This window comes from Crinia signifera, chromosome 1 (genome assembly GCF_055691185.1).
Source record: "Crinia signifera chromosome 1, ASM5569118v1, whole genome shotgun sequence".
Lineage (NCBI taxonomy): Eukaryota > Metazoa > Chordata > Amphibia > Anura > Myobatrachidae > Crinia > Crinia signifera.
The window spans coordinates 359,749,191-359,763,954 of NC_139217.1; the positions used below are offsets into that span (position 1 = coordinate 359,749,191).

Sequence of the window (14,764 nt, forward strand, 5' to 3'; positions counted from 1 at the left end):
GTTCACACTCGCCGTCAGGGGCAGCGAGTCCCTGCGACATTGAACAGAGGGGACAGCGAGGCTCCGGAACACGGCGGGCAGTGGCGACTGTGCAGCGAATCCTAAACAGGATTCGCTGCACGCCGTGAATATTCTCATTGAATACGGCCCATTGTGATGCTAAATATTACTATTGGCACACTCTGAATGTTATTATGTTGGCTGAAGGACTCCTAGGAAAACAATGCACCCCATTAAAAGTATATGTTTGGTTAGGTTGATGTTAGCAACTTTGCTAAAATCCATAAAATCTGGTGCATTTGAGTACAAAGAAAAAATCATTTCATTTTGCACAATTTTTTTTTATATTTTACAGTCTTTATGGATCATTTCTAGTAAAATGAAAGTAAATAATTGACCAAATGAACGCTATTTGAATTCTTATTAGAGTAATTAACAATGATCTTAAAAGTGACAAAGTCTGACTACCAGTAAAATAACTGATACCTAACATTAGCAACCGAATAAGATGTAGGCTTAAATACTTTCTAGCAGCACTTAACCTGGTGGGTCTCTCTTCCATCAGAGACAGCATGAATTGATTCTTAGGGTACCATTACTAAAATGTTTCACAAAGAAAAGTAAAGTTATTGCCCATAGCAATTTACTAATCCTATTCTTGTTCTCATATGTACAGTACAATCTGGATTAGAAAATGATTGCTGGAATATTATTTGTTATGTACAACCTTCTGTAGCATTGTAATATGTGACCTAAGGGGATGCTCATGTCCTTTACAGAAATAGCCACAATTGTTGCAAAAACATAAATGATACATAAGTATTCTTTAACACTTTATCTTGTTGTAGGATTTTGACCATCACTGCCCTTGGGTAAATAACTGCATAGGTCGCAGAAACTATCGCTATTTCTTCCTGTTCCTGCTGTCGCTGAGCACGCACATGGTCGGTGTCTTTACATTTGGCCTCATATTTGTCCTACACCATCTGGAGGTGCTGGGAGAAGCCCATACCAGTATTACGTATCCTTTCTGGAATGATTTGATTTTTTTTTTTTTAACTATTCATTTGTGCAATTTGAATGGTCTGCTTGGAAATAGGGTCTGTTCTTGTCTAGTTTGGCCACTTTGACCTTTGTTAAATTAGACACTGATCACTGTTGCCAGTTTAATACAGCTCTTACACTATTCATTCACTCAGCCTGGCTCAGACATCATTATCCACTAATTAGTACTAAGACAGCCAATTAATATGTTGTTTTGGAAGGTTGGGCTGGGAGAGATGTACTTGGACAATAGTGTAATGTTTTCCATGGAAGCAATTTGTACAGTAAAAGCTAAACTTTATAAAACATAAATAACAATTACATTGTATTTAAATCCTATTGAAAAAAATTCTATTGAAGCACTTGTCTGTTCAGTTTCTGTACATTTTCTACATTTTACTGTGTTTTTGTACATTTTACTGCACTTTTATTTTTTATTAGTCTTTTGGATTTTTTTAAAACAAAACCATGGAACAGAGTATGGTTAGGTGTGTGTGTGTGTATATGTATATATATATATATATATATATATATATATATATATATATATATATATATATGTGTGTATATGTAGCAGAAAACAAAGTGAATAACGCAGTGCCCTTCCAAAGACAGCTGCTAGGCTGTCGGTATGCAGAGGGAGATGGATTGGCGGCACTCGCAGAAATAAATCAGACCACACCAGGCGAATATCAGCCCTATCCACCTGGTGTGGTCTGATTTATTTCGGCGAGTGCCGCCAATCAATCTATCTATCTATCTATCTACATAAATAAAAAAGGGATAGTGTGTATAATTCAAAGTATAGCTTTGTATTTAGAGGGATTGGAAAAGTGGTGGTTGTAGTTCGGGGGGAGGGGTGTTTGGTGGGGGGTTCTTTGTGATCACAAATGTCCACCGTAAAAGTTGTCTATGTTCAAGCCACAATAAATTCATAATATTTGCTTGTGACTTCAAGGCAGCCCTGAACCTTGAGAAATACAATTCACTAAGTTTTGTTGCATAGGACAGAGAAGAGTCCTGTTAGGATATGGTGGCATTACAATAAGTTGTCCGATATCTGCTAGATAAAAAAAGTAACACCGTATTATGAAATACTGCTAAATATTCCTTAATACCTATTGTGCAGGATATCGGTAATGTGCGTGGCTGGCTTATTTTTCATCCCTGTTATCGGCCTCACGGGTTTTCATATTGTTCTAGTTGTTCGGGGCCGCACCACCAATGAACAGGTAAGAATGGGTACCCAAAATGTTTTATATGATGGTAACCTTGACTTTTTGTCTTCCGTTATGCCTTACCTAGGGAACTGTGTATACTGAGCTACTGTATATTTTCTTATGCCCTGTGCAGGCTGAAAGCAATCCTGTAATGTTGGCTTACGCTCTACCCGTAATGCCATATGTTATTTGTATGGTCCTCGCCAAGCCCCAGTGTTGTCGCACACACATCTGTTGCCTTTTGCCTGAACCCTCCAAATATTGTCTTTTGAGAGATTTTTACACCTTAATTAGATTAACAAAACAGTTCTGTGAGGAGATAAAGGAATCTTTTTAAACAGGATATAATGGAACTGTCTGCAGGCCGACTTTATTAGAACATCATAGATAATAGGTAAAGTCCTGTAGAAGCTGTAAAATGTGTATGTGTTCATCCAATTTTATTTATATTTAATACAAAAGGTAAGAAAGGTCAACCAGTGAATAAACTACATCAGTGTTAACCCAGTAAACGTAATTGATCATATACATAGGCACCCTTCTAACCTTCAAAAGAGCAGCACCTTACTCTTCGCTTCCGCGGTAAGAAGTTACAGCAGTAGTGTCAAACTCATGGCCCGCCAGCTGTTATGGAACTACATGTCCCAGCATGCCCTGCCACAGATTTTATATAATGGATTGCTAAAACTGTGGCAGGGCATGCACCACTGAGTTACAAGAACACATGTAATCACAGAGAAACTCATTTATGTAATAACCTGTCAGTGGGTGTTTTAAACTGGTATAATAATCCAAAATAAACAGATCTCATAATAAAATTGAAAAGAGCTTGGTTCAAAGAGTGAGGACAAATGGTCTGTCTTTGGTTCCTCACTGTACTACATTATCTCATGTTTCTTAATTGTAATTGTCATCTTTCATAGGTGACTGGGAAGTTCCGTGGTGGTGTTAACCCTTTCACTAGAGGATGTTGTGGTAACATACAACATGTGCTGTGTAGTCCATTGTCACCTAGGTAAGTAAAGACAGGTTCTACCACTAGTCTAGCCCATCTTTGGTACTCTGCAACCATGCTACTAACACCAACATTTAGAATTCGTAAAAGGGTGGCTAAACAGTGTTTGCCAGATTGGAAGCGTACACCGCACTTTAGGCCTGATTTAAGACCTGATCGTAAATCTGAGAAGTCACAGTGGACTAGGAGGAGAAAGCTGCTGCCCAGTCTGAAAGTGAAGACACCTGCTTAATTATGAGAGAATTGCGAAATGGGTCTAATGAGTTTTTCAATCTGTGCAAATGTTAGTGCGACCCTTCCACAACTCTGACTGAGACAGGATGGAAGTGGTCATAGTTTGTCACAGCTCCTCCTCAAAAAAAAAAACACCTAGGCACGCCTGTGTTGTTTCCACCATACCCAAATAGCAGGTTTTTCACCAGAAACATTGTCTTACTGTCAATCAAAATGTGACCACTACAATTAAACCGTGAGTACATAGCAGTCAGGAATTTTGATATTTGCAGCCATACAGTTGACACAGTCGTTTTATAATTAACAAAATTGTGAAGTCGCTGTTCAGCGGCCAAAAAGTATTAAACCCAGTAAAAACATAGAAGTAAAAGGTTTGACACCTTGAAAAAGGGCTAAGTGTGAAAGCCTGAAACGCGGTGGTGAGAGGAGGGTCGCACATGAGGTAGTTTTGCTTCTATGTTTTTATTGGATTAAATACTTTTTGGCCGATTATCCTGTGATTGGAGTGTCTCTTATACTGAAGAAAAGACGTGGGAATACTGCAAAGATTACTTTCAAGGGATATAGGGTCACCCAACTAGGTGAGTCTTGATCCAAAAGGATCACTGTAGTTTGATTTAGTGTATGGACGGTGGTGGTGGTACGTGGAGAAGCAGATCCCTACCAAAGATACCTTTATGTGCATATAGGGCCTTCCCATTAGATCAGTGTACATCATTGGATGCAACATAGAGGGTCTGAGGATATCCTAATAAAGGGGGAGGAGTCTATCTAAAGACGGATCATTTCTGGCAAGAACAATTTCTGGAAAGAAAGATACCGTTACGTGTACATAGGGACCTTGCTTAAGGTCAGTGTCTTGCCAGAGGGATCTCATAGTGAATCAGAAGAGAGCTGACGATCTTTTGAGACCTCACATACCTTGAAGGGGAAAGACTGTATATTGATTTGGTTAGGATAGCGCTGAGATGTATTTCCATTTTTACACATGTATATTTTTAAATCTATACATTTAATTTTATTTAATTTATACAGTTTTTCATTAAAGATTTTCAGGTTGCGGGTTTTTATAGAGGGGTGGGGCCCACAGTCAATGAGGCGCGTGGCTTAACTTTGCAGGCCCAAAAAAGAAAATTGTTCTCAGGGTAAGTTTCTGGAGTACTCAGAAACTCAACCTCCCACACACACGCTGCACCACCAATTTCTACTACCTTAGTCCAAAATTACTGTCACTATAACCATAGGAAAAAAATATGGTGCTCCCAGGAGTAAACTAATTAGACACAGGACAGAACAGTACTCACTGAATGTTGCACACTTTCAAAAAAATGTATAAAATGTTTGCATTTATTTACTATGTTAAAATACAGAACTAGCAGTGACAAAAAAATGTATTAAGGACACACATATTGGTAAACAGTTATAAAGAAAAGCATAAATATGTCTTTGTTTATGCATGTAATAGTGTGCAGAAAGAGTATTTATGTTATTTTTGTTTTTTTATATAAGGTATGTGGTTGAACCAAAGAAGAAGCCACCAATCCTACTCAAGCCTCCGTTTATACGTCAAGATTTGTCTGAACGGCAAATAACTGTCAAGATCAGTGACAATGGCATCCAAGCTAATTTACACCGCTCTAAGGTGGCAAACTTAATGCTTTTTGTGATTATATGATAAAGATTGAAATGGAGTTCTTTTTCCTCACACTTGTCTTCCTTTTTCTTTTCAGTCCAAGGGCAGTCTAGAGGGTATAAATGACAAATCTTTGGAGATACAGCCTCCTCTACTCTCTAAGAGTGAACCCACCAAATATTCAGACATGAAGGGAACCCTGGGAAGTTGCGAAGGTAAAAACAAACATGCTCTTCATCTTTCTGGAATATTTTTATCAAAAATTAATTGGTGTTCAAATTTAAAAAAATGACGATATGCTATAAAACAAAGTTACTATAATCTGAAAGGAATAATCAGAAAGGTGTGGGTTTTTTACCTCCTTTTTTTTTACATTTTCATAGGACAGATTTCTCATAAAAGCAGTTACAGGACTTGCAATTAGTGACCATATTCTTGTAAAAAAAACATGTTGTGTGTCTAGTTTCCAAAGGTTTGCGGAGTGGAACATTTTATCCCTTTTCATCCTATTAGGAGTCGATACCCCGTAGTATCCCCTGCTTAGTGGGTGGCTGCACATAACTGTGACAGCTCCAAGACCCACCCGACGGGTCACATAATTCAGGTTAACCGTCAGGTGTGACTCAAGAAGTTAATAGTTATGCTAATCGTAGCATAGAAATAGGTCACTCAAACAAAATGCAATTATTCTATTAACCCCTTCACTGGTAATCCCAATCATTTTTTGGGCTATGCCTTAATGCCCAGACTGGCAAGCCTGGAAAATTCTTGGGATTGCCAGTGATTAGCGCCGGGCAGCGCTGCTGAGTTCATCGCTGAACTCAGCTAGCTTCATCGCCGCCTGGCTCCCTCTCCTCCGCCGCACCTCCTCCTCTACTTCCAGAAAACATGTACTGATCAGTGACGGGTACAGAGGAGGGACTGCAGCACAGTTAAAAATTCAAATAAAGGAGAAACACCCACTGCCAGTGAGTCAGGTTGGAATGGCAGCACCACCCCGAATCCTCCCCTGGTACTGAATCTATGAAGACATACACACCGTGAATAAAGGCAATACATTGTTTATCTTTTATTTTTTTCTAATCATTTCTACTACAAACACAGAAATATGGAATTTGGTGGTTAAAAAGCAAACTTCTGTTCCTAATATTGTATCCTATTTATGTGTTTGATTGTTGGTGATCTTATCTTTTTTATGTATTAACAATGACAATTCTTCCATGCTTCCTTGCATTCTTTAACTATAAAGGTTTCCCACCGTGGCAAAAAAAACCAACCTATATTTCTTTTTTTTTTATTTCTTCCTTTAATTTTAAAATGTGAGCCCTTATAGAAATCTCACTACAATCAAAATACTACCTTCCGGAACTTTGTTAATACAGCTGAGTGTGTGTGTTTGTCATATAATTCCTGATCCTTCACTTCGTTTTAAATGTGCAGCTCTCAGTCTTTCCCAATTTTCTGTCTTGTCTTAATATATTTTAGTAATATCATTTGGGTGTGGGTTCTCCACAGTACTAAAAGTATCTTACCACTGACCTACAAAGTGGCAATATAACTCTCCACTTCCTTCTGCTATAATACTTCCTGTTCTATCAAGTGCTCTGATAGTGCTAGCTGACCTTCATCTCCAGCTATAACTCAAGTTCTCTTTGTGTTGTTTTGTTTGACATTGTGCGTCATATATTTATATATATATATTTTTTATTTATTTTTGTGGAGGGGGGGGGGGGTGTGTGAACATGATGCATCAAATTGAGCATAAGTATGTAGACAAAATAATCTTAACGGTGACAATAACATTGAAGTACAACAGTGTCAAATTAAAACTTTACATTGTATTGCTGCTTTCCCACTGCAAACCCGTTTTAAGTACTGGTATTTTTAAACGGTATTTAAAACGGTATTAGCATTCCCACTGCAGCAGATTACCGTTTTAAATAGAGTTTAAGTACCATTCCCATTGCAGTGAACCATTTAAAATGTAAAGAGTGCCTACCCCCCCCCCCCCCCCCCCCCCCAAGTGTAAAGAGTGCCTAACCCCCTGTGCCCCCATCTCCCCTCCCCTTGTACCAGGGGCGTAAGTTCCTATCAGGTGCACGGAGGCAACATGGGTGTTGATGCCCCCCCCCCCCACACACACACACACCCCACCCCACCTTACCCCACACAGAAACACAATATAATAATAATAAAATGACATACTTTTTAAAATGCTTCTGCATCAGAAGTTCTGCCACTATGCTCGGTCCATCTGCCCCTGAAGTACTGTTGCGGTGGGAGGATGGTAGCATGCTGGCTGCCCGGACCCCGGAGTCAGTTGGAGGAGGAAGCTGCTATGGCTGGGCATGTGCAGTAGCCCTCCTCCAGGCGCAGTAGCCATATTCATTTGGGGCTGCCAGTTTCCAGGCCACCCCAGCAGCGCTGCAGAGTTCAGACACGCCGCTGCCAGTGCCCTCCTCCAGCGCTACTGATTACCGGCGGCTCGGCTCAGCTCTGTACAGTAGCAGAGCCGCCGGCGCTGACTGTCACTCCGGCTCCGCTGTCACAGTGCCCCTGTCCAGCGCTACTGATTACCGGCAGCTCGGCTCAGCTCTGTACAGTAGCAGAGCCGCCGGCGCTGACTGTCAGGTGCCCCGCGAACCACCACTGCACGGGGATGCAGGGCAGTGGGGAGGCAGCGGGGGTCCAGGCAGTCCCTGTGCCTGATGAGAACTAGTAGTTCCCACTTTGCGCATGTGTCATGAGCGCAGAGCATAATAATGAGCCGCTCATTACATATGCGCATATGTAATGAGCGGCTTATTATGCACTGCGCTCATGACACATGCGCAAAGTGGGAACTACTAGTTCTCATCAGGCACAGGGACTGCCTGGAGTTTAAATACCGTTTAAAAGGCATTCCCATTGCCTTAAAAACGGTATTTAACCATGTAGGACTCTGCTTTTTAAACGGGTTGAAATACCGGTTATCTTTAACCGGTATTTGAACTCTGGCGCTTTCCCACTGCAGCCTTAAACGGTAAATTGCGCTCAAAAATCGGCAATTTACCGTTTTAGACCTGCAGTGGGAAAGGGGCATATGTGTCCTATAGGCTTGTATTTTTGTGGACCAGTTCATCTGGATAATATATTGTCTTCTCAGGGGATTATTTAGATTAAAGTGGAGTTTTTAGAATTATTCATAGTATCTAGTACGGAGTACATTTTTTTTTGGATTTGTGTGAGCAGTCTGTGTGCTAATATGACTACAACATTGCAGCATGTAACTGAAACACTTTCCAAATTTATGGCATCTCAAATATTTTTAATATATACATTTATATATAAAATGTAACAGATCAACAAGTAAGTTTAATGCTGGGCACTAGGGTGATATTGGTGCTATAAATCGAAGGATTGTACAGTATGTACATCGAATCTGTCACCTGACAGGCTGCACATATTTATCGAGTTGCATGTGCTTTTAACCACATGATCATTCGTAATGTGATCGACGGGCGGCGGTGTAGCGGATTTGGCAGCAGAAGCCCTGGCAGTGGGTGATGGTGTAGCATAGTGGGTGGGAGGAGGGCTGGCATGCGATGTATAGTGTTCATTCTAGCACCTGCTATCTTTGAAAACCCATGCAGTTCCTATTACCTGCCTGGGCTGTCGCTGTCTGCTGTAGTGCTTCTAGCACCGTGTGGTCTGTATATCAGCACTGATATGCAAACCAGACCTGTGCTTTAAACACCACAGCAGACAGCGACACCCCAGGCAGGGATGAGGAACTGCATGGGTTTTCAAAGAAGGCGGGTGCTAGAATGAACACTAGTGGTAGTCAGGAGCAGGTGGCAGAATTTGAAAAAACACTGGTCAGCCCTCTGGCTGAGAGAGAGAGAGCTATCCTGCTAATTAGCATCCGCCTGAATTTGAGGCATTTAATTGCCTGGGTGCCCAGTGTTTTTGAAAAAAAAAAAGTAAATTCAGCCACTCGCCGCTGCCTACACCGCCACCAGCCCTCTTGGCATGCAACATTAGGCACTGGAAAAAAAATCACTTGGGTACCATAAGATGCAATTGGATGCGGTGTCCCATCGCATCTGATCGTACATGTGTATGGGCACCATAAGGGTTTAGGGTATCCTGATCGATAACATACTGTATATAGATATATACTGTTTAATAGAGATTCCAATTGAACCTATGCCAGGTTTCCAGGGTCAGAAATAAGATAAGGTCTGTTTCCTCTGTAACTATTGGTCTAATTCTAAAGGATCTTCTACTACTAGAGTGGTTTTCCATGTCAGATCATCTACTGGTACTTCAGAGGAGTGTACTAAACTAAGAGCAGACCTGGCAATTGGCATGTATTTGGAAGAATGGAAGGCCAGGAAGACTGAAATAAAAAGTGCTAACATATAGCACGTAGTCCTAATATGTCTTTCTTTTTTTGTTTGTTCGTCTGTATTTTTTTAACTCACTAGGTACTGGTTTTACCTATCTGAAACAAATATCATCCCTTGTAGATAAAACATAATATCCATAACAAATACTGTAAAAAAAAACAGAACACATTACAGAGAACCTGATCAGTGAAGTATCTATAATGCATGCAAGGTGTGTTATGCAGACAGCCCTTGGGTGAGGGGGTCAGGGCTGGACACCCGTCACCCATTGCAATGTCTTACTGGTGCTCATTTACAGAAATATAGCACCAGCACCATATTTAATAAGAAATCACTTAATATTTTCCACAGGCGCAAAAACTAGCTTAGGCTGGGCATACACCTGGCAGATCTATCTGCCATAGTGCCGACCAAGTGTCCAATTCAGGTAACCAAATACACTTTCCGATCGGCCGCTCAATATGTCAGTCCTCACAGCGGTCATTTCAATCTACCTGCCTAATTGTAACGTTAGTCTCAGCAGCTGGTGCACAGGTGGTCTGTACACACCGCCAGACATGCCAATATACCATATGGGTGAAAGGTAGGTATACTTACCAGACCCAGGTCGGGATTTCCTCTGACCACCGGAATCTCTTCTGCCTGTCACCTGTATGTATTCAGCTTTAATTCCTTATTCTTGTCTTTTATTAAGGAAAAGGCAATTTGAAGAACGATAGTAGACAAAGATCCATTTTGTACTGTTTACCCTCATATTTGACATAAAGGCCCTTATTCTGGTTGGTGCGGTAATGTCCGCGTGCGGTCGGTCCGCCGATGTTTTGTGTCTGCGCATGTGCAGAGGCGTCTCTGCGCATGTGCGAACGGGACGCACGTCCAAATTCCGCATGAAATGTGTACACTACGACACTCGGTCCTGCATTCGATGGTCTGCGACCATCGATTGATGGGGGAGGTTCCCTGAGATGGAGGAGATGTATTCATGAGAAATACACTTGCGGTCCGTTCGGACAGCTTCTTACCGCATTTGGACGGAGTGAGCGATCCGTACGAAAGGCGGGGTTTAGGACGCACGGTCCTGGCCGCATATTCGGCTCCGTCCGCACAGACCAGAATAAGGCCCAAAGTTTTTAACATTCCAGCCAACAACCTCCTCTACCCCCTCCAAAAAAAAAAAAATTTCAACATCTGAATCGTTTGTAAATGTCAGTTTTATTACAAAATGTAATTAGTACTTGGTTTTAATCTAATGTAATTGTATGCATAATTTACTAATTAACTTATTAACCTGCATATCATTAGAGTAATTGTTTTAAAGAAAAACCTAGCAGCTAAAGTAACCTTTTTAAGGTTAGACTTTTTGTATGCAAGTTTTGATAGAATGACCCCTAATGACCTAAGGAATTCGGATGATGAAAATTCAGAGCGGATTCAAGCCTTTCATCATTCAGTTGTTAAAATTATAAATGCTACATCACCAACCTTATAGAAGTTAGGAGGTGGTATTTAAATACTTGTTATACAATTGACATGTGACATTTGTACATAATGAGCAGGAGGATCAATCACATGAGACGGGGACTATGACTGGTCTTCCCATTTACACATACCTAGTTACACAAGAGCCACAAAAAGATAATTTGCATATGAACATTCACATTTCTGTCGTTTCTACCCATTTGAGTAATGCAGGGGAACTTTGTTGTGTTGAGTAAAGGGGAGGGGTCAATAATAAGATCAGATTAATTAGATTAATGAAAGCAAGGCATGGTTGATGATGAGGCAGAATTTATAGAATAATATGGAAGATTGGGGCTGACGCAGGCGTGGCGCAAATGATTGAGCTAGGGGAGGTTACGTGTTATGATGGTGCATGGTGGTAATACTAATTAAGGGGACATGTTCATGAGAGGATTATGAGAGGAAGTGAATGAGGGTTCAACTGCAGTGAGTTGGATAGTGAATGGGCTATACTGTCTATGGCTGGTGAATGAATGCAAGTTTGGTGAACAAGGTGTAAAGCGGATGTGGGCTATGTGTATGGTCTGCCATTTATCAGCGTATACTATATAACAATATTTAAACTTTTTTTATGGTTTCTAATTAATTAGGATGTTAACAGTTGATATAGTGGGGTTACTAGCATATCTATAATGGGTGCAATGGGTGCCTGGATCTAGGGGGGCCCACGTACTGCACACCCTGAACCCATTTAATTATACTCTATCCATTACCAGCAAAAACCACTGGGAAAATGACTGTCGTGGACATATTCCGGTGATCTGTGCATGCGCAATGATATCAGTGGTATCCTTGCCATGGTTCCGGACACATGCATAGAATATGGCACAATGCCAGAGTCTCCTGCACAGCCGGAGAGGAGGGGGTCCACTCTTAAAATGCCCCTGGATGGTGGTCATTTATTAAGCTTCCCTCGTAACCTCATGTGAAAACTCCAAATCCTAGAATGCACTATAGTCACAGGAAATGTTTTCCTCCTGTATTATAGTTATTGTATTATAGCTATTGTGTTATGTAACTATTCTGTGTTCACTTTCAGACATTGGATTGTCACCAAAAATTATCAGCCCCCCAACTCCAGCCATGTACAAATATCGACCAGGGTTCGGAGCAAATCCGAAAATACACTACCACCCAGCAACCGAGCAGGTAATATGCAAATTTATCATATTTATTCGCAAAGCCTTTTTTTATGCTGTATCAGGGGAGCTGAGACTTGTACTATTATGCAGGTGCATTAGGATAGTTATGATAATGTTTATAAACTCTTTAATTTAAAATGGAGTATAAGAGAATTTCTTCGAACATGTTTGGCCAAACATGTGGACCCATCCACAGTGTCACGGTGAACTTCAGATGAGCCACTAACATTTCTAAAGGCAAGTGCTGCAAAGGGGGCTCTTGTCTATCGGATTCATTTAACAGCATAGATGTAATAAAAGTGATCGGTTAATTTAAAATAATTGTTCATATTCAGAGGGCAGCATCCTATTAGCTGCGATAAATTACCAAAGATAATGAAGCAGTTATCTCTAGCCAATAGCAAATGGGTCCAGGAACTTATCCCAGATCCCATGTGTTATGGCTGGATAATGGGTTATTTGCCAGATGGTAGAAAAAGGCAATAATTGGATAGTATTCTTTTTAGCTCGATAGTACTATGAGTCTCTAAAACTTTTTTACCATGCAGTAAATTATCGCATGCAATAGAATACTGGTCAGAGACTGAACAATAATTTCTGTATGACTTGAAGTGGAAGTACATTACAGTACCTTTCTGTAAAAATATGCAATACGTTCTCCTTTGTATTGCAAATTTACATGAATCATAAATGAAAGTCATTTATGCACAATATTATGGCTGATGCCTAAAAACTAGAGATGTGCAGATCCGGATTTAACCAGATCTCGAAAGGATCTTATGCTTGATTATCAGCAGTCACATGTTTTGGCACATCTCTACTAAAAACACTTTACACAAATATATAAAAGAATCACATGGTTTCATCAACCACATTATTTACTTCTTGAATATTGCATTACAAATCGCAGAAATCTATTATTGTTAATGTAAGCAGCAGGTATTTATTATATAAACTCTTTGAAACTTGCAAAACTCTCTCTCTTTTACTCCAGATTGCTATGCAAGAAGGTCTAAAGGACAGTGTGTTCATGGAAGAAGATTGCCGGAACCATGATTACCAATCAGAGCCTAACCTAGATCTCTCCGAGTATCGCAAGAACTCACTACATAAGTCATACCAGTCATCTCCACTGCAGCTCGATAACTTCACTGCCAACTCACGTTCCCTGAGCCTGAAGAATTCTGTGCGTCGTGAGTCAGAGAAAGTTCCTCTCCAAATGGTAAAGTCAGAAGGTGACTCTACTACTCCATACAAGAGTGTGTTTTCCCCCAATACACTGTCAAACCGCAATGGAAGCTTATCTTATGACAGTTTGCTTAACCCCATGTCTCCAGCATCTGGTAAATGCACTGCACACACTGCCACTGGTTCTGTAGGATACCACTCACCATATATGTCTGCCAAAATGTGCCACCTACGAGGAGCAGAGCGGCAACCTATGCAGAATTTTAGCCCTGTATTGAGCAGGGCAGCTGCACATCAGAGAGAAGCTTCTCCTGTGCGTTATGACAACCTCTCCAAGTCCATTATGGCCTCAATCCAGGAAAGGAAGGAGATGGAGGAGCGGGAGAAGCTTTTACATTCTCACACGGATTCTGTGTTTGCAGACTCAGGGGTCTATGATACTCCGAGCACATACAGCTTACAGCAGGTTAGCTCACTCTCAGAAAACCCACGTGCAATTTCAGGACGGTATGGCTCAAAGGACAATCTTCTGGCTGGGGGTGCTAGTTTCAGTTCCAGGAACCCTATGCTCCAGTCCTCTGTATCCTCTCTTTCCAGTGCAGTCTCAAGAGCACCTAGGACTTCCACCACATCTTTACAGGCTGACCTGGCCAATAACAATATCCAGAGTCATCAACCTTTGCAAGCACGGATTAGTAATGGCTCATACAAGTCGCCTGCTCATCAGGCTCCATCTTCTCCTTCTGGAATTCCTAGATCTCCCTCTTATGGGGGAGCAAAAGCAGTCACATTTCTTAATACTATGGGATTTGTAGAAGGACCTTCCATGGCAGTTCAAAGGTAAAATTATATCTTTAGAGAATTCTGTATCTTAAATCAGAACAGTGTTTCAGACATCTTCTATGTATCTCAAAGTGTAAATATGATATAATGCAGTATACATAGCACGTATGACTGATTGTCAGATCAATCTGGGAACAGCAGGTTCATAATTTCAATCAAATATACAATACATTTCTAACTTTGAATATTTTACAAGTGTATTAGGCAGCTGTAAAAATACAGATACATATGTAGAAGTGGGAAAACTTACAATGTGCTTATGACACATTACATTACGTATGGGAATTTTGAGATTGTTTAGTTATGTAGCATTTCAGTTTAGATTTGACTACAGATAGTGGCTGTCATAGATGTTTAGATATTGGAAATACATTTTTGAAGGTACCGCTGAATAGGTATTGTAGAGTTTTATTCATTTTCCAATGGGATATTTAGAAGGTCGACAAAGTAGCAATAAACCACAATCTTGTAGCAAAATAAGGATTTTTTATTTTATTTAATCGGGCCTTTGATTTATGGAATTTCTCATTACA

General features: G+C 40.6%; 1 protein-coding gene across 1 annotated transcript in view; it reads left to right on the forward strand.

Annotated features, from left to right (window-relative positions):
• The window catches only part of ZDHHC8 (zDHHC palmitoyltransferase 8), a 71,386-nt gene that overhangs the window by 47,343 nt on the left and 9,279 nt on the right, over positions 1-14,764 (forward strand). Inside the window, exons 4-10 of the mRNA XM_083149802.1 lie at positions 849-1,021; positions 2,174-2,276; positions 3,188-3,279; positions 5,023-5,155; positions 5,244-5,361; positions 12,098-12,207; positions 13,195-14,228. Of these exons, the coding sequence (XP_083005928.1) occupies positions 849-1,021; positions 2,174-2,276; positions 3,188-3,279; positions 5,023-5,155; positions 5,244-5,361; positions 12,098-12,207; positions 13,195-14,228 (1,763 nt within the window). The remainder of the gene's footprint in view (positions 1-848; positions 1,022-2,173; positions 2,277-3,187; positions 3,280-5,022; positions 5,156-5,243; positions 5,362-12,097; positions 12,208-13,194; positions 14,229-14,764) is intronic.